This window comes from Lipophrys pholis, assembly GCF_963383615.2.
Source record: "Lipophrys pholis genome assembly, chromosome: 12".
NCBI lineage: Eukaryota > Metazoa > Chordata > Actinopteri > Blenniiformes > Blenniidae > Lipophrys > Lipophrys pholis.
In genome coordinates this window covers 15908692-15932033 of record NC_137641.1, presented here as the reverse complement: position 1 = coordinate 15932033, position 23342 = coordinate 15908692, and the positions used below count along the sequence as shown (strand labels likewise).

General features: G+C 41.7%; 1 protein-coding gene across 3 annotated transcripts in view; it reads right to left on the bottom strand.

Moving 5' to 3' along the window:
• Positions 1 to 3322: 3322 nt before the first annotated feature.
• vav2 (vav 2 guanine nucleotide exchange factor) overlaps positions 3323 to 23342 on the bottom strand; it is a 247970-nt gene continuing 227950 nt past the window's right edge. For 2 of the 3 annotated variants that reach the window (XM_080476261.1, XM_080476262.1), the window contains 11 exons: positions 21906 to 21994; positions 18773 to 18786; positions 18641 to 18659; positions 16800 to 16927; positions 13182 to 13253; positions 12015 to 12073; positions 11619 to 11735; positions 10262 to 10349; positions 10024 to 10147; positions 6133 to 6287; positions 3323 to 3903 (listed from right to left, as the gene is read on the bottom strand). In XM_080476261.1, coding sequence (XP_080332387.1) covers positions 3856 to 3903; positions 6133 to 6287; positions 10024 to 10147; positions 10262 to 10349; positions 11619 to 11735; positions 12015 to 12073; positions 13182 to 13253; positions 16800 to 16927; positions 18641 to 18659; positions 18773 to 18786; positions 21906 to 21994 — 913 coding nt within the window. In that variant the 3' untranslated portion in view covers positions 3323 to 3855. Of the gene's footprint in view, positions 3904 to 6132; positions 6288 to 6941; positions 7032 to 10023; positions 10148 to 10261; positions 10350 to 11618; positions 11736 to 12014; positions 12074 to 13181; positions 13254 to 16799; positions 16928 to 18640; positions 18660 to 18772; positions 18787 to 21905; positions 21995 to 23342 lie in introns of all 3 variants that reach the window. The other variant, XM_080476260.1, reaches the window with a different exon arrangement.

Genomic DNA, 23342 nt, shown 5'->3' with positions numbered 1-23342 from the left:
CCATCGACAAAAGCTCCCTCCTGTTGTCGCGTTCGAACAGAAGCTGCGGGACAATGTGGACAAGCCGAAACTTTGGAGCAGCAGAAGCTTTGCTGGGGACTTTTAATTAACTGAATTCAAAGCTGTGCAGTGATTGGACGATAACATTGTTCAATGTAATTGCCTTATAAAAGTCCGACTTCCACTAGTTGAATACGTAACATTTTGTGAACACGATCATCTATAAGGCAGAATGTCAAAATTCTATATTAAATATAATTACCAGAAATATTTAATCATAAGGTGGCAGGAATGAATTAAATACTGGATTTTGTGAGTGGAAAGAGCAATTCAAAAGAATTTGGTCAACCTTTTAAACCAAAAGAGAAATATTTATTTCATGATAGACCTCATTTGGAAATACTCAACCATTAAAAAAAAAAATAAAATGTACACGATGAAGTACTTTTTTTTTTCCAAGGATGAACTGACAGGAGTTGAAAATATCAAGAGCGACATGCAATGGGTTTTTGTCCACTACATAGAAAAGCGACTAGACCGTCTCCCCCCTCCCCTCCAGACAACATGGAGGCCTCCCGAGTGTCCCCCTCACACAGTGGTAGGACTTTTTTTTTTTTTTTTTTTCTCCCTTCCTTCTTTTTGTTTAATTTCAAGGCAGGCCGGCTGGCCTTTACGCAATAACACACACATCACAGATAAATCCACAGTTTAGAAACTAAACATACGTGTATCTGCACCTCCCGCCTCTGGAAGTCTTTGTGAGGCAGAGCTGACGTGCTCGTGTTTACTTTACTTTTCAGTGTCGAACCTGGAACAGAGTGCAGTCCTTATCTCTAAAACTAGTGTTTTCTTTCGAAAAGTGAGGTCACATGAGGCAGTTTATCAATAATGCAGGCAGTAGATGGGGGTGGGGGGGGGGGGGGTCTGCACGTCATCGGCTTGGAGAAGCAGGCCCGGCGCAAAAATTTGTGATTTCCAAATACAATACATGCTCTTGTATTTGCCCATTTTAAGGTTGGCATTCTCCCTGGACAGCAGAGACAGAATTTCATTGTGCGGGGGAAGATGTTTTCTGTTGTGCAGTGACAATAATAAACTTAGACTTGAAACTACAAAACGTAAGATTCAATAGGACGTCTGTGTGTCATATCCAGAGGTAGTCAGAGTTTTGGCAGTTTGCTGTAAGTAGTTGCTAAGTGTTTCTTCAGGCCCCATTTATTCACGTTTTACGTGAAATCACATGGTTTTTGAGCACAACTGAGTAAACAGACACTCAAAACACGACAAAAGTTTTCCCTTTTTACTTGGAAATACCTTGTTGTGTCAATGGGGCCTGAGTCTGCAACTTCTTCTCTTGTAGAGACTGAGAACAGACTGATGTTAGAGTGGGTGGCTCCACAATCCCATGATTAGCTGATCAATGCCGGTGTCTTCGTCACACCAGACTGATGATTGTTTTTAGCTTAATGTTTACGTTTTAAGCTCAAAACTAGAACGAAGAGAAAACCTCCTCAGCTGTATTTTCACCACCAGACCTGGCTGTCAGTTTCTTTTCTCTAGTCTTCAGGAGGGAAATGCTGGAAAAGTACATTCCTGCAAAGCGCGACGCACCATCGAGTTGTCAAACAGAACATGACGGTTGAAAGTTTGTTTTGAAGAGTGAAAAAAAAAATGAATAAAGTAGTGACCGTTTCTAACAATAGCGATGACATTTAAATCCACCTATATGCATCATGCATTGTGACCTTTGATTTCTATCGTATCTACCCCCAAGCAGTGCAACAGCGATTTCTGTGTTTTTCTTTTGTAAACTTACTGCCAATGTCAATTTCAAGATCTCTGAACCGACTGTGTTTTTATCGATCGAGCAGAAAACTCCTCCACCTATGTGATGCTAAACTTTACTTGGTTGAAAAGTTTCCAAGCATAAAATGTAGAATCAAATTAAAGAAAAAAAGAAAGGAAAAAGAAAAACCCGGGAAATGAATAATACAGCATGGAATCTACTTTTCATCTGGAGAGTTTGGAGCCGGTATGGATCAAACACTTGCGGTATGTAGTTTTACGGCCTGCCTCTTCAAAACCGTGCATATCTCCATCTACTGCACACATTACACTCACTATGCCAGCCTCTTAGGACTCCCACTTTAATATAATCCTCTTTAAGCTGCCCCTTTACATGACATTTTGTTTTTTTCAAATATATGTCAATGTGAGAACGTATCTGTGGAAAATCTCATGTAAGTACAAACTGACTTGATCTTTTAAAGACAGTCGCGTTGGTGAATAAAAACCTGAAACTCAGTGAAACTGGAGGTATTTGTTGATGTTCCAAGTCATTTTCATTTATTCCACCGTATTACCCCACATGAAAGTTGAGATTTTGCAGCATCTATTGGAAAGCCCTGTGTTGCATGTATTTTCACTTGAACGGCTGGAAATAAATTGAAACACCAAGCAGCACAACTCCCGTCTGTGGACTCACACAAAGTTTTCCTTCACCAATTAAATTTTTTTTTAACCAGTTAACACAGCAATGCATTTCACACATCAAAAGTGACTGTTATTGAAGGGAGGGGGATGAACAAAAAAAAGAATAAATCACAATACCTGATGATCCGTTAAAAAAATAAAATAAGGCGAGTGACAAAAATCAACGATTAATCATTTCAATTTGGCTTGAAATCATGAAAATGCTCCAGCTCTTCAACTAAAAAGTCACTATTGTGCACAAAAACAAACAACAAAAAAAAAAAAAACAGATTGAAAAGTGTTGATGTTGTTTTGTTTCATCCGGATGACTTGTGATCGTTGTCGGCGATAAAAATCCTTCCGGTTGATTTTGCGTGTCCGGCCTCATGTTGAGGAGGTGTTGAATGCTTCCCATGGTTCCAGCCCCACCCCTCCCACCCACCCCGTCACTTCCCCCTGCCCTGCCCTGCCCCTCCCTCCCCCCGGAGTCCTGCATGTCTGTGTGGGGGATGGCGTTGTTCTTTACTGGCTTGATGTTGAGGTTTCAGTAAGCAAACACCATTCTTCAAAGGCACCGTACTGTACATTGGTGTGTGTGTGTGTGTGTGTGTGTGTGTGTGTGTGTGTGTGTGTGTGTGTGTGTGTGTGTGCGTGTGTGTGTGTGTGTGAGCCGCACACGGGCACATGCATACATGGAGAAGTAAAACCAGTCCACAAAGTCGATTCCCGATCCGCTGGTGTCAGCCCACAAGGCATCACCATGACAACTAAGGCAAAAATCTCTTGACATGAAAACACAGCATCGGTTTTTTTTTTCCCCCTGGTTTTTTTTTTCTTTTCTTATTATTTTCTGATTCTTTGCTTAAAACAACTCCCCCCCCCTCCCCCCAACAATAATCATTAGTAAGGATAATAATCTCTATTCAATAAATTATCTGTACTGTACAATTCTTTCACTTCGCATAGACCCGCAAACAAAATGAGAGGAGATTTTCTTTCCTTTTTTTTAAGTAAAGCTATCAACAGTTCTGCTGTGCCCTCGGTTCAATAAAAGTCTCTGCAGGCTGACAGACAGCAGGCAAGCTCATTTCCTTTCTTTTTTTTTTTCTTCTTTACTGTACAGAAATTAAGCAGGACACCCCATTAAAACAACCCCCCCCCCCCAAAAAAAAACAAAAAACAAACAACCCAACTGATGCATAATTGAAAACAGGAGTAGAAAAAAAGAGAATCCAGCAAAAAAAAAATAAACAAAAAGAAAAAGTTCTTTTTTTTTTTTCTTTTCTTCCTTTTGTCTTATTTTTCCTGGGCAGAGTGAGTAATTTTCTCTGAGATCAGTAGATAGTCGATGTGTCCTGATGTGGCGCCGCGACAGCCGAGCCTTTACTGCACACCTTCTTCGTCCACGTAGGTCGAGGGGAACCAGCCGATCTGGAACAGAAACACACATTTGGTGACGATGATGTGAACCCGGTGTCCGACCACCCCTCCACCACACCCATCTGAGAGACGACGTGCTTTATCCCCCCCCCCCCCCCCCCCCCCAAAAAAAAAATAATACTTGAAGGCTACTTCAAATATTACTTCAGCTGTTGCTAGGCAACAACTTCTCCGACTTGTTGGAATACAAAGGTGAGTATTGAATGGGAGCGTTACCAAAGCAAAGCTTGTTTTTAAGGCCACAAAATTATCACCTGCTTGGGTCTGAGATATGAGGGAAGCTAATTGCACAGAAGCAGTTTCTTAAATAGTAATAATTGGTGATGAAGGTAGAACACGTTTGAACGAAATCTGCTGGGTTTTTCTTTTTTCCTCACAAGAGGTCGAAAGGCCTGGTTTTGTTTCGCTTCCTGCTCGGCTCGGAGAGGCTGCAACACATTGAGCAGCTGTACAAGATGTACAGGAGGAAAATTGGTCAATTTGCTTAGTGTACTTATACTGTGCCTGACGACTGCAACCAGAAGAAAGTGTACTGAAACATTGGACATGATAACCCCCCCAGCAATGTTTTCTTTTGTTTGTGAAACACATCCAAAAAGATCTGCAAAGTGTGTGGGCATTTCGATGCCTCTTAAATATCAGTCGAGTTTGGTGGTTTTAATCTCAACAGTGACACCTCTGGCCAAAAGGAGAACTGCAGCATTATCTGTCACTCTTTTGTCTTCTGTCTTGATAAGAGGTGAGCCACCAATATCAATGTGTTTTTATTAACCAAATAAGAAACAGAAAGTCATGAATAATGTAGAATAAGTTCATCGGAGGTTATTTTGTCGCGAAATATGTTGGATTTTATTGTTATTCAATGGGTATACTCAGATGTAAATTGAAACAGTTTGCAATCTCGAGGTCTTGAGAAGACAGAGAGGCCATCCCACAAAATGCTCAAAAATGTATTGACTCTGTTTTCGAACTGCCTTGAAGTTTGACGGTCTGGAGTTTTTGGAAATTAAGAATCATGCAGCCTTAGTTTTGGAAAGAAGTCAATTTTCAGTTTTTATTGTACCAGATGTAAACATTTGAAACAAGGCCATGGGGAGCTTTACTTCTCTTTACCTGTGCACTAATTACTTCTATTTCGTTTGTTTTTGCTTGTGTTCGTCGTTTTCTTGCTGATAAAACAGCCCGGATGTGACGACGAAAAGACGTGGTATCTGGCACCAAGATATCAGTAGATTGTTGAAGTCTTGAAAATTGCTCGTTGGTGTTTCCATGAGACCAGATGTGTTTTAAACAGCCTTGGTCCTCCAGCTCACTCGCAGTACTGCTCTGGTTCAATCAAATCTTCACGCTTACCCATCTTCTACATCTAAAGCCCCGTTTACACGACAGCGTTTCAAGTTAAAATAGCTTTTGCGTTTTCGTTTCAGGAAAGTTTCGCATTTTGGCCACTAGTAGTTGCTGTTGGTCGTTTTTTGTAATGAAACCCCCATACACATGTGCACTATCACTATATGTTGATTTAACTTTTCCAGTTGGTGAAACATCTGCATCTGTAATCTAATGGGCTTACTGACTTTCACTCAGGCAACACCATTTGCACCTGGGTTATTTTTACCTGTTACATTAGTGCTATTATATGTACCGGAGTAATGATTTAAATCTGAGGAAATGTGCAGGGAAAGGCAGAGAGATGGTTCCGACTGACGGATGGCGTGAGCAAGTTAAAAGCTTATTTCTGTGGAAGGAGCTCGGCGGCATGAAAATGCCCGGTAATGAAATACAAATTGGACTGCTGCGGCCGTTGAGGAGCAGACCAGAGTGAACAGACACCACCGACACACACTGGAGTCTGGAATTTACAGCTTAATGGGAACATTCCTAAAATAAAAAGCTGACATCACATTTATATTTACATCCGGCCTTAATAAACTGGCACAAATCCCAGCGGCCACTTTTTTTTTTCTTTCTTCCTTTTACATTTCCCTTTGGAACCCTGGATATAGGAAGGCTTTTAATATTGATGGTTTAATTGTTAAATTTAATCAATGTGGTGCTCGGAGAGCGGACATCAGCGGTGTATGTTTGATTTAATCTAATGCACATTTCCAACGTAATGGAGCTAATGGGATGCGTTTTTAATGGAACGGTTGTAATCTGCAAAACGTTATAGCACCCCGAAGTGTTTGCGGGCAGCGTGAGGAGACGCGCCGGTTTACTCACTCTGCCGTTCGCCTCTCCTTTCCACCAGCCCTGGTCTCCGCCGATCTTACTGTAGATCTTCACGACGTCTCCTTCCCGCAGGGACAGCTCCCTCATGTCCCGCGCCGCAAAGTTATACCTGGCCACGGCTGAGCTGACCACCCGGGGAGTAAACACTGAAACCAGAAAGGGGTGGAGCTCAGGCCCGGCACAGATCGGCGAGTGTTATACATGATGTCATCCGTCAGCGGCGGGTCGAGGAGAGACTACGAGCGATTTCAGCCGTTTGGAGATTCTTTTAATATTAATGAGAATGACAGGAGTTTGCCGGAAATCTTACAAGTAGCCTTTGCATATCATTGGTCTATAGGTTTAATGGCCTTTAATAACTTCTTTAAAAAAGTTATTAGTGCATGCCTTGTTTTTATCTCCATGCATGAGGGGCACGGTGGAGAACGGCGATTAGTAATGAGGAATGTACAGAAGGAGGACGGTCAGGTCCGTGCTGAGCACGGCGAACTGTAGTCACACGCTAACAAATGAGCCGAATGGGGAAAAGGACGACAAGTTGTTTCATCTCAGGAGAGGAAATTGGTTTTCTTTTCGTGATTTAATGAGGAAATGTCATCCTGGGAAGGACTGAAATGTTCCCGTTAATGAAAAGAGCGCCACAGAGAAAAAGTAATGAGGGCACAGGCGCATGGGCTTATTATGTAATTACCAACAATGAGGTGCGAGAAGACAACGGGAGAAGAGAGAGAGAGAGAGAGAGAGAGAGAGAGAGAGAGAGAGAGAGAGAGAGAGAGAGCAAGAAGAGGAAGAGCGAGTACCTGACCAAAAGGGAGCTGAGGTCTGAGAGGAGGAGAAGTTGAGGCCTTGCGGACTGAGGAAGGAGAAGTTGTAGGAGGCGCAGGTGGCTGCTGAGAGGAGAGAGAGAGAGAAAGAGAGAGGGAGAGAGAGAGAGAGAGAAAGAGAGAGAGAGAGAGAGAGAGAGAGAGAGAGAGAGGGAGGAAGTGAAGCTGGAAATAAACATCTGAGGTGAGCGCATGCGAAGGTGGAAGCAGAGAGGCTCAGGAGGAATCACTGTTTGTCTTCTGGCCTCACTCTTCCTCATCTCAACACTGTCTATCACACCATGCGGCACATTTAACCGCCTGAATTTACAGAATCTTAATTCATTTGTCATTTGAGACACGGAGGGAATCGAGTGTGACCGACATGCAGAAATGACTAGAATGTAACAACTTGCAAAAAACCTCAGAAATTAAGAGAGAGCTGTGTCATGATGTAAACCAATGGATGGATATGAAACTCGTCTATTAGACCTGTTTCTGATAAGCAAACTGCAGACAACATGGAAAGAATTCTTTTGTCTTCAATAATTGGAGTCCTATTTATTCATTTTAAAAAGTTACCTGGCGGCTGATTGAGGAAGTGAAAGTCATTAACTTTACTTTGTAAAGCTGAATTTAACAACCACAGAAGTCATTCTGCAGCAAAACAGCGGGTTGCCATGTTGGCTGACCAGTAGCCACCAAACTGCGAAAGCTGGAGGAAATAATTTCTCTCTTTCCCTGGCTCTCCTGTGTGTGTGTGTGTGTGTGTGTGTGTGTGTGTGTGTGTGTGTGTGTGTGTGTGTGTGTGTGTGTGTGTGTGTGTCAGTGAAAGTAAACCCAACACTGCTCAGCTCATCCACAGTATTCGACTCCCTGCATCTCCAGCGTCCAGCGCAAAGCTTTCTGAGATCGTGTAAGAGGGCAGTGAGTCGTTACACAGTATAGAAACTCTTATAGAGAGTTAAATATTCAGTCTCTGCTCTCTACAAGGAGACGGGGCCCGAGCATTTCCAAATGGTTTTTGCCTGTTTCCACTGAGACAGAGCATTTTGAGACGGAGCCGTTTTTCCAAAAAGTTCGTGTTTTCAGTGACCCTGTGCACCGCTGAAGACGACGACAAGTATTCCGAGTGTGAGGAGGACAGTGAGTTGAGTCGGTCACGCTCTGTTTTATCATTTCACGCCACGGTCCTCTCATACTGCCCTGCCTTCCTCCGGCCTCCCTCACTTTAACTCAGCGTGATTCGGGAGACTCGACGACCTTGTCAACACAATTTGTCTCCTTCATTTAACCCTTTTCCGCTGCGAAGATGGCGAAAAAAATCCAATCTCAGTGCCCGATATGCACATTTGAGCATCAAAGAGTGGAATTAGCCATTTGCAGACATGTTGTTGGACAAACATTTTAGCCATCAGTCCCCGAACCGGAACATAAAAAGCAGTAATTCAATGCTTATCTGCATTCAAGGTGGCGGTGACAGTGAGTTCACAAAGGACATTCATCTCCCCAATTTCTCACCGGATCTGTCCTGCAGCTACGTCCGGGGTGGTGTTTCAAGGGCCAGATTGGATTTGTACTGCCGTTCCTCCACACACCGCTCTTATCTTCCTCGTGTGATGCACAAACCTTTACGCCGACTGTGTTTTCAAATCAAAGGAAGATCTCAGAGTTTCTCCAGGATGCGTGGGCTCCCTGCCCTCATCTCCAAAAAAGCGTCTCTGAGTCACTTTGTGAAGGGGAATTCCTGGCGGCCGGAGCTCAGAGGTGAGTGCTTCAACCGAGATCGGCCGATGAATGGAGGATACATTATAAAGACGGGGGGCCGTCTCCTGGAGCTGAAGCTTGAAAAAAGGAAGCCGGCTGGGAGGCACCTGCCCGTTCACCTGTGTCCATTTTTAGCTCGAGGGATTTAAAGCGGCTCCAGATCTGAAGGTAGTGGGTCACGGCAGCATCTCTCAGGGCTGAAGGTTTGCCTTTCAGCAACAGGAGATCATGTTCAGTTGGATGGAAACTCGGAGTAGATGCTCGAGTCCACTGATTTCAAACAAATGAGTCTTTTTTTAATCTCTGATTTTCTAATCCCCCTTTTTCAAATACTCTTTCATTGCGGTTTGGTCGCCGGTTTGCGCGACAAGGATGCTCGGAGCCATTGACAACACAACTTTTAGAAAATGTTCCAACTCCGTCTCCATGGAAACAAGGGAAAATGCAACTTTTCTAAAATGCAGTTACTGCGCATGTGGACCACGGCCGTAGTGAATAGTTCTTCTGCACATCTTTGTGAGTAGACAATCAATAACAACAATGGCGGAGCGTCATGACTCCCAGTCAATATTCTCCTGGATTTAAGTCGTTTTTTTTGCTGACAGTCACCCGGAACAGCAATCCATGTTCGTTGGCTGTCCATTGGAATGTCGGTGTACTCGCCATTGTTAATGTATGCAGTGTGTTGTTGTCCGCTTGCATGTGTGTGTGTGTGTGGTTTCATTCCAAAAACAAACAACAGCCACCGATTGTGAGTCTACATGACAATGACATTGTTTTCAATGTTTTTGCCATTTGCGTAAACAGACATCGTTTTCAAAAATGCAGCTGTGTCGATGCAAAACTTTTCTGAAATGATGTGTTTTACGTTGCCATGTAACATGATCATTTTAGGTCTTTCTTCCTCAAAAAAAAACAAACAAACTAAACCTTCTTGATTATGATTTCAAATAGATAAAGAGCAAAAGAATAATTGTTGTAATTTGACATCAGCGTCATTGTCTGTATAATTGATGTATTGGAACAGACAATCCGTAACAGCGTGAAGCCTGAACTTAAACATGTGGCTCACACATTAATATGACATCTGATAAAAAAAAAAATATATATATATATATATATATATATATATATATATATTTTTATAGTTTCAAATCACATACGTTGCAAAAAACAACAACCCTGAAACGCGTAAATGTTTCCCTGAAACTAATAATTATTTTAATAAAGCGATCGCTAACTGACCCTTTAGTCTCTTGTTGCTTAAAATGAAGCCAAATGTTGGGAGGAGAGTGTAAAATGAGGAGTTCACCTGGCGACCGTGTGCTGGCGCGTGTTAGTGAGCGTTCTCTCGATTTGTAGGGGTATCGCAACGTGGTGTCTAACAGCTTGAAGCTCTCCTTCAGCGAATGGGCTTGATAGTACTCAACCAGCTCCTGTTTGAACAGCAACAAAACAAACAAACAAGCAAACCAAAAAAAAGAAACAAGTTGAATGTTTCATGCTGCCAGTGTGTATTCTCGCAACTGTAAGATAAATCCACAACTTACCAAGAGGCTCTCGAACTTCTTTGCCTCGGTGATGTGAATCCAGCTGTCTTTCTCAATGACTTTGATGTGTTTCACTTCATCGTTGAATCTGCGGGAAAAAGAGAAGACGCTTTTGAAAGCTGTTTAATAAAAAAACAAGCACTTGCTGCTTGTTTGCCGGTTCTCGAGAATTTACTACACTGGAGTTGTTGTGTTTGCCTGTGTGTAGAAGTTGCTGATATCCAATGTGAGTAATTAATAAAACTGTTTCATTTCCAACAGTCACTTAAAAAAAAAAAAAAAAAAAGCGGTTTATTTACTGACTGTGATAAATATTCAGTCCTGACACAGTCTTTTCATAAACGTCTTCTTTTCTACAATTAAACATGCATCGCGTTACACTGCATGTGGTCTGACCCCCTGCATTGTTGGGAGGGAGCTCTGCGTACTGTGGACTGCGGATCAAAAGACCCAGCTTTTAATACTTTAATCATGTTTTGCGTGTAGCATTGCTGGTATGCGAACAGTCTTGTTTTTTTTTTTTTGTTTTTTTTTTTACACCCAGTGCATAACTAGTAAATACCATAGTAAAAATCCACTGTGCTCTGTAAGCACATGGTGAACTGAGACAAAATATTATTGAAATTGCATTTTTTTTTGTTCAAATTTCAGGTTTGTCATGTGCCGTGAAGGCATTGGTCATTATATGTAAACTTCTTAATGATACATTAATATTTCGTTGCACTAAAACAAAGATATAGATCGAGAATTCTGGTTATTTATGTAATATAATGTATATAATTACTGGTGTGGCTCACCTGAGATCAAATTACGCTCTATGTGGCCCCTGACGTAAAATGAGTTTGACACCACTGCTGCTAATCTGTTCAAAATCTCCACACAGCTGACATTTCTCCTCCTTCTCAGATTAGTGTGAAGCTGGTGTGAAGCACCGCTGGCTGTAGCAGTTGCATCCCTGTACACAAGTATCCATGATGGACAGAACTATAATGAAGAAAGTTAACTAAGTTGGATTTGTTTTTCCTAATTATGAAACGGGCTCGTCTGTTGTTTTGCACCTGTGTTAAGACTCAAATACAAATGTGCAAATTCATCCCGGCACATTGCTGTGTGACATAATTTCCTTATTGGGATTGCATTTTCCGAGAGGAGGGGAGAAAAAAAAAGGATATAAAAAAAAAAGCAATTACTGAGTGGTAATTAGCTGGAGCCAAAAGATGCTCAGAAAAAGCTGACTGGGATTTCCCGGGAGAATTTCTCTCCCTCCCCCCCTGTGAGATATGGTTTAATAAAAAAAACCAAAAAACAAAACAATCCCTGGGCATTTTCTTCTCCTGGAAGATGATGTGACACTCACTTAATGCTGATGGCGAACCTCTCCGCCTCGGCCGTCCTCTCCCTGATAAGGTAGGTCCCGCTGCAGTGGGATTTTAAAAGGTTGTCCGCCTGCTGGCGCTCCATGTTCCCCGCAAACCTGCAGGGAAAAATAAAGGCCGTGAGCCCCCAATGCAAACTTATATCCCCTAACGACATATTCAAAGCTCCGCATCAAACAAGCGCGTCGTAATTAATCTCTCGCTCGGGGGGGGGGGGGGGGGGGGGGGGGGGGTTGACTCGCTTTGAATCAAATCCAGTGTGTGAAGTTAACGGTACAGGTTGTTAACATTAAGCAAACTCATTATAGCCCAGTGACCTCGGGGTAATGGCGGCATATAGCAGAGACGGCCATCAACAACACATTCAGAGGTCTCACCAAGGATATCCGTAGTACTCTGCATCCCGCGAGGGCGGCCTGGATATCGACTGGAAAGGCTGAGAAAGAAATCAGAAACGCAATGACCCTGGAATATTGGTGGTTAAAGAGCAACTTCTGGGGTGTTTTCATGGTAGAATGTCGGCATATTCTCTGAAATATGATATTCTCTATCCCAGGGAGTGTCAAACACATTTTAGTTCAGGGGGCCATAATAACCTTTTTTTTTTTTTTTTTTTTTCCAACATTGAAGTTTTTCGTTGCGGTGGTGCAGAGGACACCATGAAAATGTCTACATTTTCACTAAATCAAACAGAAGTGATTATAATCTTAACATAAAGCCAATAAATGATATTTTCTGAAAGAAACGGCAGCATTTTGGATGTCTTTACCAACTCACCCTCACAGTATGGCTTTCAGGCGAGTTTGATATATTTTAATTGCAGCATCACAGACCCAGTCTCAGCTCGGGTCTCGGTTTAGCGGCCGGATAGGAACCTCTCGTGGACCGGTTTTAGCCCAAACAGAGGCTCCTGGTCTATCCAACTGTCCAGACCTCCACTTAACATAATATCATTTTATATGACCAAATTCATTGTTTTTGTTTCTCCCAACATTTTGAAATATTCTCACAGGTTTGGTCATTGCACTATTGAATTATTAAAATCTTAATTAACAGTCCACTCTTTATTCTGCTGCTTTTAACCTCATTTGATCACACAGCCTTTATTGGGCTTTTTCATTCAGCAATCAACTCCGTTTTATTCTGGACCGTACAAACTCTTGTACTGAGGATTAAATGAGGATATCATGAGGATATCCGATGTCACCGTTCAATCACCCCTCTTTTATTGAGGTACAACACGTCACTTTGCAGAGAAAAATGAGGCCACAATGAATCTTAATGAGACCGAAGCAAAAGACGACCAGAAACTGCCTGCAATTCAACTGGACTCCAAAACCCTGGAGTCTTGTTTGTTAAAGCTTTGTTGAAATTTCAGTGATATTTGAGTATAATAATAATTAAAAAAAATAATAATTACAGCCATTTTAATTCTCTTAGTTTACTACAAGCTTGTAATTTGGCCCCCTAAAGTAAACAAAAACAGTGAAAAAGCCTGAAATCACACTTCCTGTAATACAAACCGTGAGCATGAGTAAACGTACCTTTGGGTCCAAACAAGGTTTTACACAGGAACTTGGGAAGAAGCCGCTCTTTTGTGTCTGCATCAGCTTTCCCTGTAAGACAAGATGGTGACATCAAGTCTATTTAAAGTATTTAAGGAAATTTTAAGCTACGCTGGGAGTGTTTTTGTAAAATGAAAATGAATGAATAAGCGTCAAAGGGGAACTCATTTCTGTGTATTTCATCTGGAAGTGTGAGCTTTTGGTGCCCTCTGATGGTGATAACAATAATGAGACTTTTAAAGATCTAGCGCCAGAGGTCTGCAATGTTATATATATATATATATATATACACATTATTATTTATTAATAAAAGAGACGTTTTTGTGATTTTCCACCAAATCAAATTAACCCCGAGCTGAGAAATATGTTTAACCTCTAAAATGATATGAACATAGCTTCTATTGTATCTTATATATACAGAAGGACATATTGTTTTTACAAAGTTTCAATTATGATTTAGGATGGTACACATGTCATTACATTTTCAGCTATTTTTATACCTGATATTATTATTACTATTATTAATATTCTTTTCCAGCATTCTGCACGTAATTTTGACATTTTACAATAGAATAAAAATACTTTATTAATCCCAGAAGGAAATTCTTTTAAGCATTGCTCCACACAGAATAAATACAGAGAAAGTTGACGATCAAATATGACAGACTAAAAACTACAAAGGCAATTTCCAATATTGATATGTACGGGCTTTATGGTGACGAATAAAACCTGAAACATGAAGGAGAAAATTAACTAAAACACAGCAAACACTATTTACAAGGAGGAGTTACGGCCACAGGAAGGACGTTTTAGTCACTTTAACAATTCTCTCTCATTTCTAAGCAGCTTTGCTTTGTTTTTCATTTTTGAAATGCTTTTTTTTTTTTTTGTTCCTTTTAGAAATCCTAGTAATTTTAGCATTTTTTCCCCCATTTTAATTACTTAAATGAATTCCCATTTTGTTTAGGTATAGTTTAGTGGAAGCTTCAGGGAGCCAAGAAGCCACATGTGGCCCCGGAGCTGCAGGTTGCAGACCTCTGATCCATCCTCAGCTTAAGAAACAAAGACCACCTGAAAGGAAACCGTTAACAGTGACGCTGCGTTCACTCAGGACTTAGGTACACTTTGCATACTGATGTCTGCACCACAAAGGGAGGATCTGCCAAGTTCACCCATCAGTGTCAAACTCTTTGACGTCGCGGGGAGATATTAAACTGTCATGCTGCAGAGGGACGACTCCGTGCCGCAGCTTAAGATCAATTAATAGCATCAGAGAGCTGCTCCGGGAGAGCCGGGCCGGTAGCACTCCGGAGTCGGTGATTCAGCAAGAAGAGCCACGAAGAGCCTGGAGCGAGAGGCGCCGGTGCTGCCATCGTCTGGTTTAATTCACTGTCGAGGAGGTGTGGGTGTGAGGGCGCGCCGCCGCCGGCCCTCAGCTCAGGAGGGGGATTAAAGTGCACAGGCATCTTCAACTTCCTCCAACAATTTGGAAGAATGATTCCCTCCAGAGTGACCACCAATTTCACGCGGAGTGCTGACCCACTTCTTCACAGACAATGCCCTTGGAGTATTCACCGTGTGGAGTTTCCTGTTCTATCTTTAGCAGCTCAGAGCTCCACGATGACTCGAGCCGACAGGACACGTCCCCCCCCCCCCCCCCCCCCTCCTGCATGTGGTGACTACTGGAACCCACAGCAGATCTAATCAGGACTTTTGACTTGTTTGGACTCTTTTACAGTCGTTTGCATTGAAGGAATGGGCCGTTTTTATTTGTTTTGTCACCGCTCCTACACGTACCTTTTCATGTTCAATACAAATTAAACATGGAGGAGCGGTAAACAGTTCCACTATCAGCGCCTCTGCAGCTCAGAAATGAACCACGTTTGGTTCCCGGAGTCACTTTTTTAATTATTCTGAGACATCCGAGCTGAAACTGACCAACTGTGTTCAACACTTATAATTCTACTCAGGTTGTCTGAATTTATTTTAAATTTTATGGGGTAAAAAAAGGCGCAGCGAGAGAGTGATTCGGCCTCATTTTCCACGATTACTTCACTTCTTCGGTATTACAATGCATTTTTAGCTTTGCGCATGTTACAAATCTGAATTTAAAGTAGATTTATTTCCCTATTATGTCCCTATTATCTTTAAAATCAACCTTAACGAAACATACTAGTAGCAGAGGGCTCGTGAAAGGGGCCGTGAGCCTTGTCTGAGTGGGATTTGAACCTTTTCTATCAAACACTGAGCTGATTAAACTGTCCTGCTGCAGAATTTGTGGTTGCCACTGTAATTCCTATTCTAAGACACAACCTTCTCTTCATCTGCTTTCTATCAGTTTCAGAATATTCTCGAAGTCAAATACAGGCTCAGAGTTATGGTTGTAAAAAACATCATGTCAGCGGCGACATAAGAGGAGAATGAGGATTAAAATAATATAAAACATTTGGATTTTCAGCCCCCAAAAAAAGAAAAAGCCTCTCCCAGTGAAGGTGATATCTACAAAGTTAACACTGAGATACTATGAAAATGAAACCCTGCGGATAATCAGCCCAAAGATCACAGAGTGGAAGAATGTCATGAAATAAAGTTTGCAAAATTTTGGGCAAAGGGATTAAAGTGTGTGCAGACATGTCTGGCTTATCTCTGTCCATAACATAGTATGGTGGAGGAAAGTTAGAACCAAGAGTTAATGCTCATTGCACTTGTCATGACTGTACTCAATAAACTCAGTAAATGTTGGAAAGTTAACTGTGGTGCAGAAGAAACAAGGAGATAGTCTGCAGCCCGTTACAAAAGCAGGCTGGATAACAAGAGAAACACCCCAAAAGTGGAAAGATCTCGCATGTGACTGGTTGTTTGCGCAGTGATAAATTCCCATTCAGTGTCTGAGCACAAAACCATTCAAATACATTGTTTCCGTCGGCGGTTTCTGATTTCTGGTCACATATTTGTTGAATCTTCACCGAAGCTGAATTGTTTCGTAATGCAATGCCAAGAATAGGCTCAGTATTTGGTGAGGCTGGAGTCAAATTACAAGCGATTCGGCACTTTAGAGTAGTGAGGTCAATGTTCTTTAAGCTTCTTAAAAGAACAATCACAAGAAAATAGACGATAAGTGAGATGAATTGAGATGAAATAACAATCTGAACAGTCCGTTGGTAAACCAGAGAGAAAACAGACACGACATGAGAGATGCAGCATAATTGCAGAGAAGATACTTTAAATCTCTATCTTGTTTGACTGAATACCGAAGAGTTAAAAACGAGAAGCTTTTACAAGGAGTTGAGTGCCAGACTGACAGCTCTCGGCCTTGTCATGGCTTTTTAGATCCTCTGCTGGCTGTTTGGAAACTTCACAATGAAGAGAAGAAGTAACTCGGGTTCAAGAAAACCCTCTTCTTGTTTTATGGATTAAACAAATGAGACGCAGTGTGTCAATAACTTGGTCATTTGGGTTTTGTTGCGTCGTTGTAGGAAGAGTGGACCAATAATGCAGGCCTGCTCACTGATGAAACAGACCGTCAATTTGCCCGGAAGAGGACAAGGTATGATGATGGTGGATGAATTGGATTAGAAGAGACCGGGGGGGCCATACCTCCCACCACGTGGTGTCTGGATCTCCCTTCAGCAGTTCGATAAAGTCTCCGGTCTGGAAACAGAGGGGCGTTTTCCCAGGAGGGGCCGGTGTGCCATGGTAGTTCCTCACTGCCACCATCTTGGGACCTGGAAACACGAGTCAGGTATTCACTGAGGTCAGACAGAGGACGGGATTATGTCTTTATGGCTTCAGCATGAAGTTGTTGGTCAGTTTGGATTTGCGAGAAGGCGTTTGGATTAAATCAGGGGTGTCAAACACATTTCAGTTCAGGGGATACTTACGGCGAAATTTCATCTCGAGTGGGTAAAATTCTGCCACAATAACCTTTAAATTTTGAAGTTCCTGCTTTTAATGCCGCAGAGTTTACGTCAGGAAAATGTCTATATCTTCGAAAACCAAACTGGTACTGAAAACAACTACATTTTCAACACAAGGCCAATTTTAATGAAACTTTCAGGCGCAAACTACAGTGAAATGTCTACAAAACTTCTATCGCTGTTGCATTATGCATGTTTTATAATCTCCCCCTGGCAGTTTAACTTTGTGCTAATGCTAGTTTCTCAGCTCGGGTCAAGGTGTTGTATTGTGTCTGTTACTCTTTAGAAAGTTGTTTGAAAATAAAAAAATCCATGTTTAATTTACTTATTTTTTTTTAATCATTTTCTTGGTGGTTTGTTGGGCCGCACTGAAGCAGCCTCTTGGGAGCTGGTTTTGTCTCACATGCCTTATGTTTGACACCCCTGGATTAAACTGTTATCCAATAAGAGGTGCTGCAGAGTTGAAAGTTTGCTTTCTATTATGGATATCACTCTGAAAATGTGCAGTTTTGCTTTACTGGGGGTATTGTTAACATACGTCTGCATGCCAATGGCACGCTCCCTCGACACTCGCAGGTCCATGGTGGCGGTGTTGTTATGGTATGGACAACAAACACAGGTGAAGACCCTCCCCCAATAAAGCAAAACTGCACATTTCGGATTGACCTTTTATTGTGGCCACCCTAAGGCACGCCTGTGCAATATTCATGCCGTCTAATTAGCATTGTGGTATGCCACACCTGTGAGGTGGGAGGGATTATCTTGGCAGAGAAGTGCTCACTAACACAGATTTAGACAGATTTGTGAACAATATTCGAGAGAAATACGCCTTCGTCTTGAGTTCAGTTCAAGAAAAATGGGAGCAAAAACCAAAGTGTTGCGTTTATATTTTTGTTCGGTATAATACTATCAATCTAATAAGATCACATCAACCATAAAACCCTAACCCTCAAGACACGACAATAAAATGTTCAATAATGAATATGAGGAAATACATTTCCCAATTAAAACTGAACTGACAGGGACAGAATGGTGTTGTACTCGTGGAGAGCGACCAAAACGTATGACTATCTTTATGAGAGACAAATCAAATGGAAGAAAAAAACCAAGAGAGAACTTCAAAATTGTGACACACGAAAAGCAGAGATGCTAAATAACGGAATATGGGACACCACAAAGAACACAAAATGAAAAAAACAACAATAATGACACGATATATAGAGACTAGAGACAGAGCTTGTTTTTGTGTTTGCCCAACTGTTGGCAGTTTGTTTTAAATGCAGTTTGTGCCAAAAGCAACTTTAAACGTAATCCTGAATGTCATCCTAAATGATTTGTGATATAAGGCAGAAAGCAAAGGCGATCTTCTTTAAAAGTCCCTATTTTAAGTATGCTGTGGTTATAAACGTCTCCAGGATGGGTGATGTTGCCGTGGCGGTGTCCACTAGATGGCAGTAGAGAGCTTTGCTATTGAAGAGCAGCTGGCAGTATGAATGCAGGTCTAAGAGGAGGCATCCTTACCTGGTGACATCCCCGGCTCCTGAAAACAAGAACAAACCCTTCATCAGTGACAGTTATCCAAGCAACAAATCATTATTTTTTTCTACTTTCATGATGAAATACGAGAGAAACAAGCGGCAGGGCTGCACTCACCAAGTCCAGTGGATCTGGAACCAAACGGAAAAACATGAACATGGTTAGAAACAAACATTACTGATCAGGTTAGGGCGAGAAAAGGAGGAGCTTTTGTTTAAATATGACATGTGGGCAACACAGATGGGCTTCTTTTCTCCACAACTTTGCTCAATTACATGCATCTGGACGATTAACGCGGATCCAGACTAATGCTGTCGCTACTGAGGCTATCTCAGCACAAGCACAAATAAAGCAAAAAAAAATAAACAAAACAATTGAGTGCTGCTTTATTCTGTAAAGCGAATGTTCAGATTGATGGTCTTTTCTCTTGTTTCAGAGCGCCGCTTGTGTTTTAAAAGCTATTCTTGCACAATTTTCAGAACGTATCTGAAAGCAATGAACGACAACGGAGACTGTACGACACGATGCAGTTTGAATAATTTCACTGTTGGGCTGTTTTGTTTGTTTGAATTTCCAGTTAAAGTGCAGCAGAGTCTGAGTGTGAAAATGAGGACATTTCAAATGTTTGTAAAAAGTTTGGGACCACTGAACTAAAGTAACTGAGTAACTAACTTGCATGTAATTGAGTATTTATGCTTCGACTCTGTGAGAATGATAAGATAACTAAAGAGTTCATTTTCACTCTCAACCGGCTCCAAACATGCAAACTTACAAATGAACGCCCTCTTTATTTCATACAGTCCCAACTTGAAGCGTCTGGTTTATCAAACCTTTACGTCCCCAAACCAGCAGGAACTCAAATAGCTCGAAGGTTTTGAGGTTGCGGGACTCAAACCTTTTAAAGGCAAGCTGAACCAGCTTGTTTAGGTTAAAAAAAAACAAAAAAACGTTAAAACCCAGAGGAAGCAATAAGACACGGTGAAATATTAAAGAGGTAGCATTTAAGGCCGTCGGAGTCTATGCGGTACCCTGAGGCACTTTGTAGACAGACCACAGGGACCGTGTGAGTAGCCTCAGGGCATGGTCTAAAAATATAAAAAACATGGAAATGACTTCAAACGGAAGTTATTGAGGTATTTTGTGAAGGGGAACCCTTTGTTTGAGGATTTCTGTCCGTTTTTGGACCAGATGTGTCCACATTATCTGAAGGGGTGTGACAATTTATTTATTTTTTTACCATATCAGTGTTTTGTACTTTCTGGTGTATTACTCATTGCAGATATGAGGAAGCTGCTGTGGTGTTTCCCAGAAAGCACAGCGAGGTAAAAAGGTTAGAAGCCACCGGAGCATGGATAATCCAGGCTAAAACGAAACACTGCCGTCTAGAAAGTGGACATCTCATAAGATTCTTGCTGACTCTCAGTTGCGGGTTTTTCATTCCCCCCGGTACCAAACCGAACGGCACATTGCCAATAAGTCCATTTACACGGTGACATGTTTACACGACAACGCTTTCAAGTGAAAACATCAAATTTGCGTTTTGCACGTTTGTTCGCACAAAAAAACGATGCTCGGAGCGAATGAAAATGCAACTTTTTGAAAAATGCGTCGGCTCCCTCTCCAAAGGAAAACGCCGAGAACAAAACTTTCAGGGGAAAAGCTGCTACAGCGCATAAAAACCACGGCTGTCAAAAATAGTTCTTCTGCATATGTAAAATAAGACATGTACAATAACAACAATGGCGGCCTCCAAAGTGGCATGACCCCCTGTCCATATTCCTCCTGGAAGGTTGTAAAGTTGGGAGTCGCCCGAAATAGCAATCAATAGCGCTGGTTGTCTGTCCATACTGTCAGTGTACTACCCACTGTTAATGGTTTCAGTATAATGGTTCTCTGTGCGCATGCGTGTGTAATTTCAATACAGAAACAAATAAAAGCACCCACTAGTGGCCCAACATGAAAACTACATCGTTGTTGCATTTCCGCTGTTTCTGAAAGGACACTTTTCCTGAAACGAAAACACAAAATGATGCATTTTCACTTGAAAGCTGGTGAAGTAAACAGCCTGGTTTAGTTCGATTCTTATGTCGTATGTCATTAATATCAAAATACAGTATGTAAAAATAGTAGAAAGTCTCATACCAGCTCATGTTTTTTCCTAGGTTTTTTTGTTTGTTGTTTACATGTTGTCAATTTTTGACATGCAGCTGTACATAAAGGAATATCTCAGTAGATTAAACTTGATCAAGTCTCCTGGGTGGATTGTACTTCCATCTCACAGCGAGAGGAACTGCCTCCTCTTATAGTCCTTTCGTTATGGAGATTATATGTTCTCCCTGGATATGTGATGGTTACTTTCTTTAGTCTGACTTCCTACTACAATCCAAAGAGCTTCAAGACGGTGGAATTTAGCCTGAACAGAGTTTGAACAGGAGCTTTGCTGAAGTGAAGTGAGGTCATTCTTGTGAGAGAAAACTAAATTAGTGTTTTTATTGATAATCATCAACAACTCGACTGGACACATCTGCACGGTTTCATGACTTGTGATGTTGTCATGAACTGGATGTTTCTTCATAGAAATGTAACGATGTTGCTCTCCAGCAGCCTCAAAGCTGCTTTCGGTGTTGTGCAGTAGAAGTGTTAAAAGACCCCGGAGGGTAAAGTCAGGTTTTGATTTCAAGCGAGCTGCTTGATTTTAGCATGAGCAGTTTTTATTCTGAATGTTTTCACGGCGCGTAGACGTTTTTCAACAGTTTTAATGAGTCAGGACCGCAACTCTGCTAGAATCATGTCTGTCCATATCAAGTTATGATGGATGGATGGATGGATGGATGGATGGATGGATGGATGGATGGATGGATGGATGGATGGATGGATGGATGGATGGATGGATGGATGGATGGATGGATGGATGGATGGATGGATGGACGGATGGACGGATATTGATCAATAATACTGTTGCATACCGCTGGTCCATATGGACTGTGTACAAGATCTTGATTAACTTCTTTACGCGCTTCTTTCCCAGATTGTATATTGTACAGTTTAGAAAGACTTTTATTTTCTTCAGAAAATGGTGCGTGTATGTGCACGTGTATATTTCTCCTCTGTCTGTATCCGTTTGCCCTTCTATAAATTACATATCACATTTCCCTGAAAACGCCCGTGTACTCGTGGTGTTGTGTTCTTGTGCAAATGGCAACACACGTCTAATCTAATCTGAATGACACTTTCAATTAAAAGCACCTACTGATTTTACAGATGGTGATCACTTCCAGACACTCTTTGTGAGCTCCTGTTCCGCAGCGAGAGCAGTAGTAGCCCTGATAGAAGATGCCCCTGGAGGACACACACACACACACACACACACACACACACACACACACACACACACACACACACACACACACACACACACACACACACACACACACACACACACACACACACACACACACACACACACACACTTCAGTAATGCAAACAGGATGTGTCTCAGACACAAATGAACTTCCTGTAAGAACAACACACAAGGGAAACCTGCTGCTCCTTCCTAGAACTCTGCAGACACGGCTCCGTCTCCTCCTTGGCTCCAACACAATCGCCGAATCAAGCTGCTTTGTTTGAGATCACGGCCTCCAGAAGTGTATTTCTTACAGATACTGTAACCGTGTGTGCATTTGCAGGCTGCCATGTTGAATAGCCGGTGCCATAAATCACAGGGGGATCCACTGGGGGCTGCAGCAGTAATTAGCATCTAGCAGGAAGTGAGAAGCACCGGGTCCCTGCCTCCACCAGCTCGCTGAATTTAGGTCAGCGAAGCCATGAAATTTGTGGGTCAATAAGCAGAGCGGAGCCGGTTTGGTGGCTGGGGTTGGCCCTCTCCCGTACGAGGGCGTCTGGCTCGCTGTGCCACACGCTGGGTGGTGGAGTTGGATGTTTAAAAATATCAGATCACACTTACAGGGACGTTTTCCAAAGACAGCTTCAGCCCGATACATTTTCCCTCCGCGCTATTTGCCAAATCCTTTCCATTTTAACCAAGAGACTGCTCAAATTTTACACTTAATAGTAAATGTACATTGTAGATTATCCTATTGAATGTTGTTTATCTGAAGTTTCTTCTCATTGTCCATGTAAATGTTACATTTCACAAGCTTAAAATGGCCAATGACTGGCAGTGAGATTTAAAAATGGGACATTTTTGGCCACGAAGAAGACAAAAGGGAAAAAAAACTGTATAATTAAATCAGTTTTCATACTGGTCTTCAACAGATGCAAGCGTTTTATCAACAAAGTCCCAGTATGTTATCAAATGAAGTTATATAAATATTTGTGAACTTAGAGGATGGATAAACTCTGAAATAGATAGATAATCTAAATACTAAACATGTAGATTTTTGGGGGATAATTTGGCATTGGGGCAATGAGAGGATGAAGGGCAGTATGTAGAATTACATAAGAAATATTAATGCACTATTTACATGGTTTCAGTCTCATAATGAGTCTCCAGTGTAGTGTCAACCATATCTTCCAAATTCATGCAACATTTCTTTCAATGTGAGTTTGCTCATGAAATAACTGCATTCTCCCACTTTTTCCCTGCATATTGAACGCATCTCCCCTGTTCCGGAATGTTTATCTGCTCCTACTATAGAGAGAAATACCTGCTACTATCTAGCGCTGA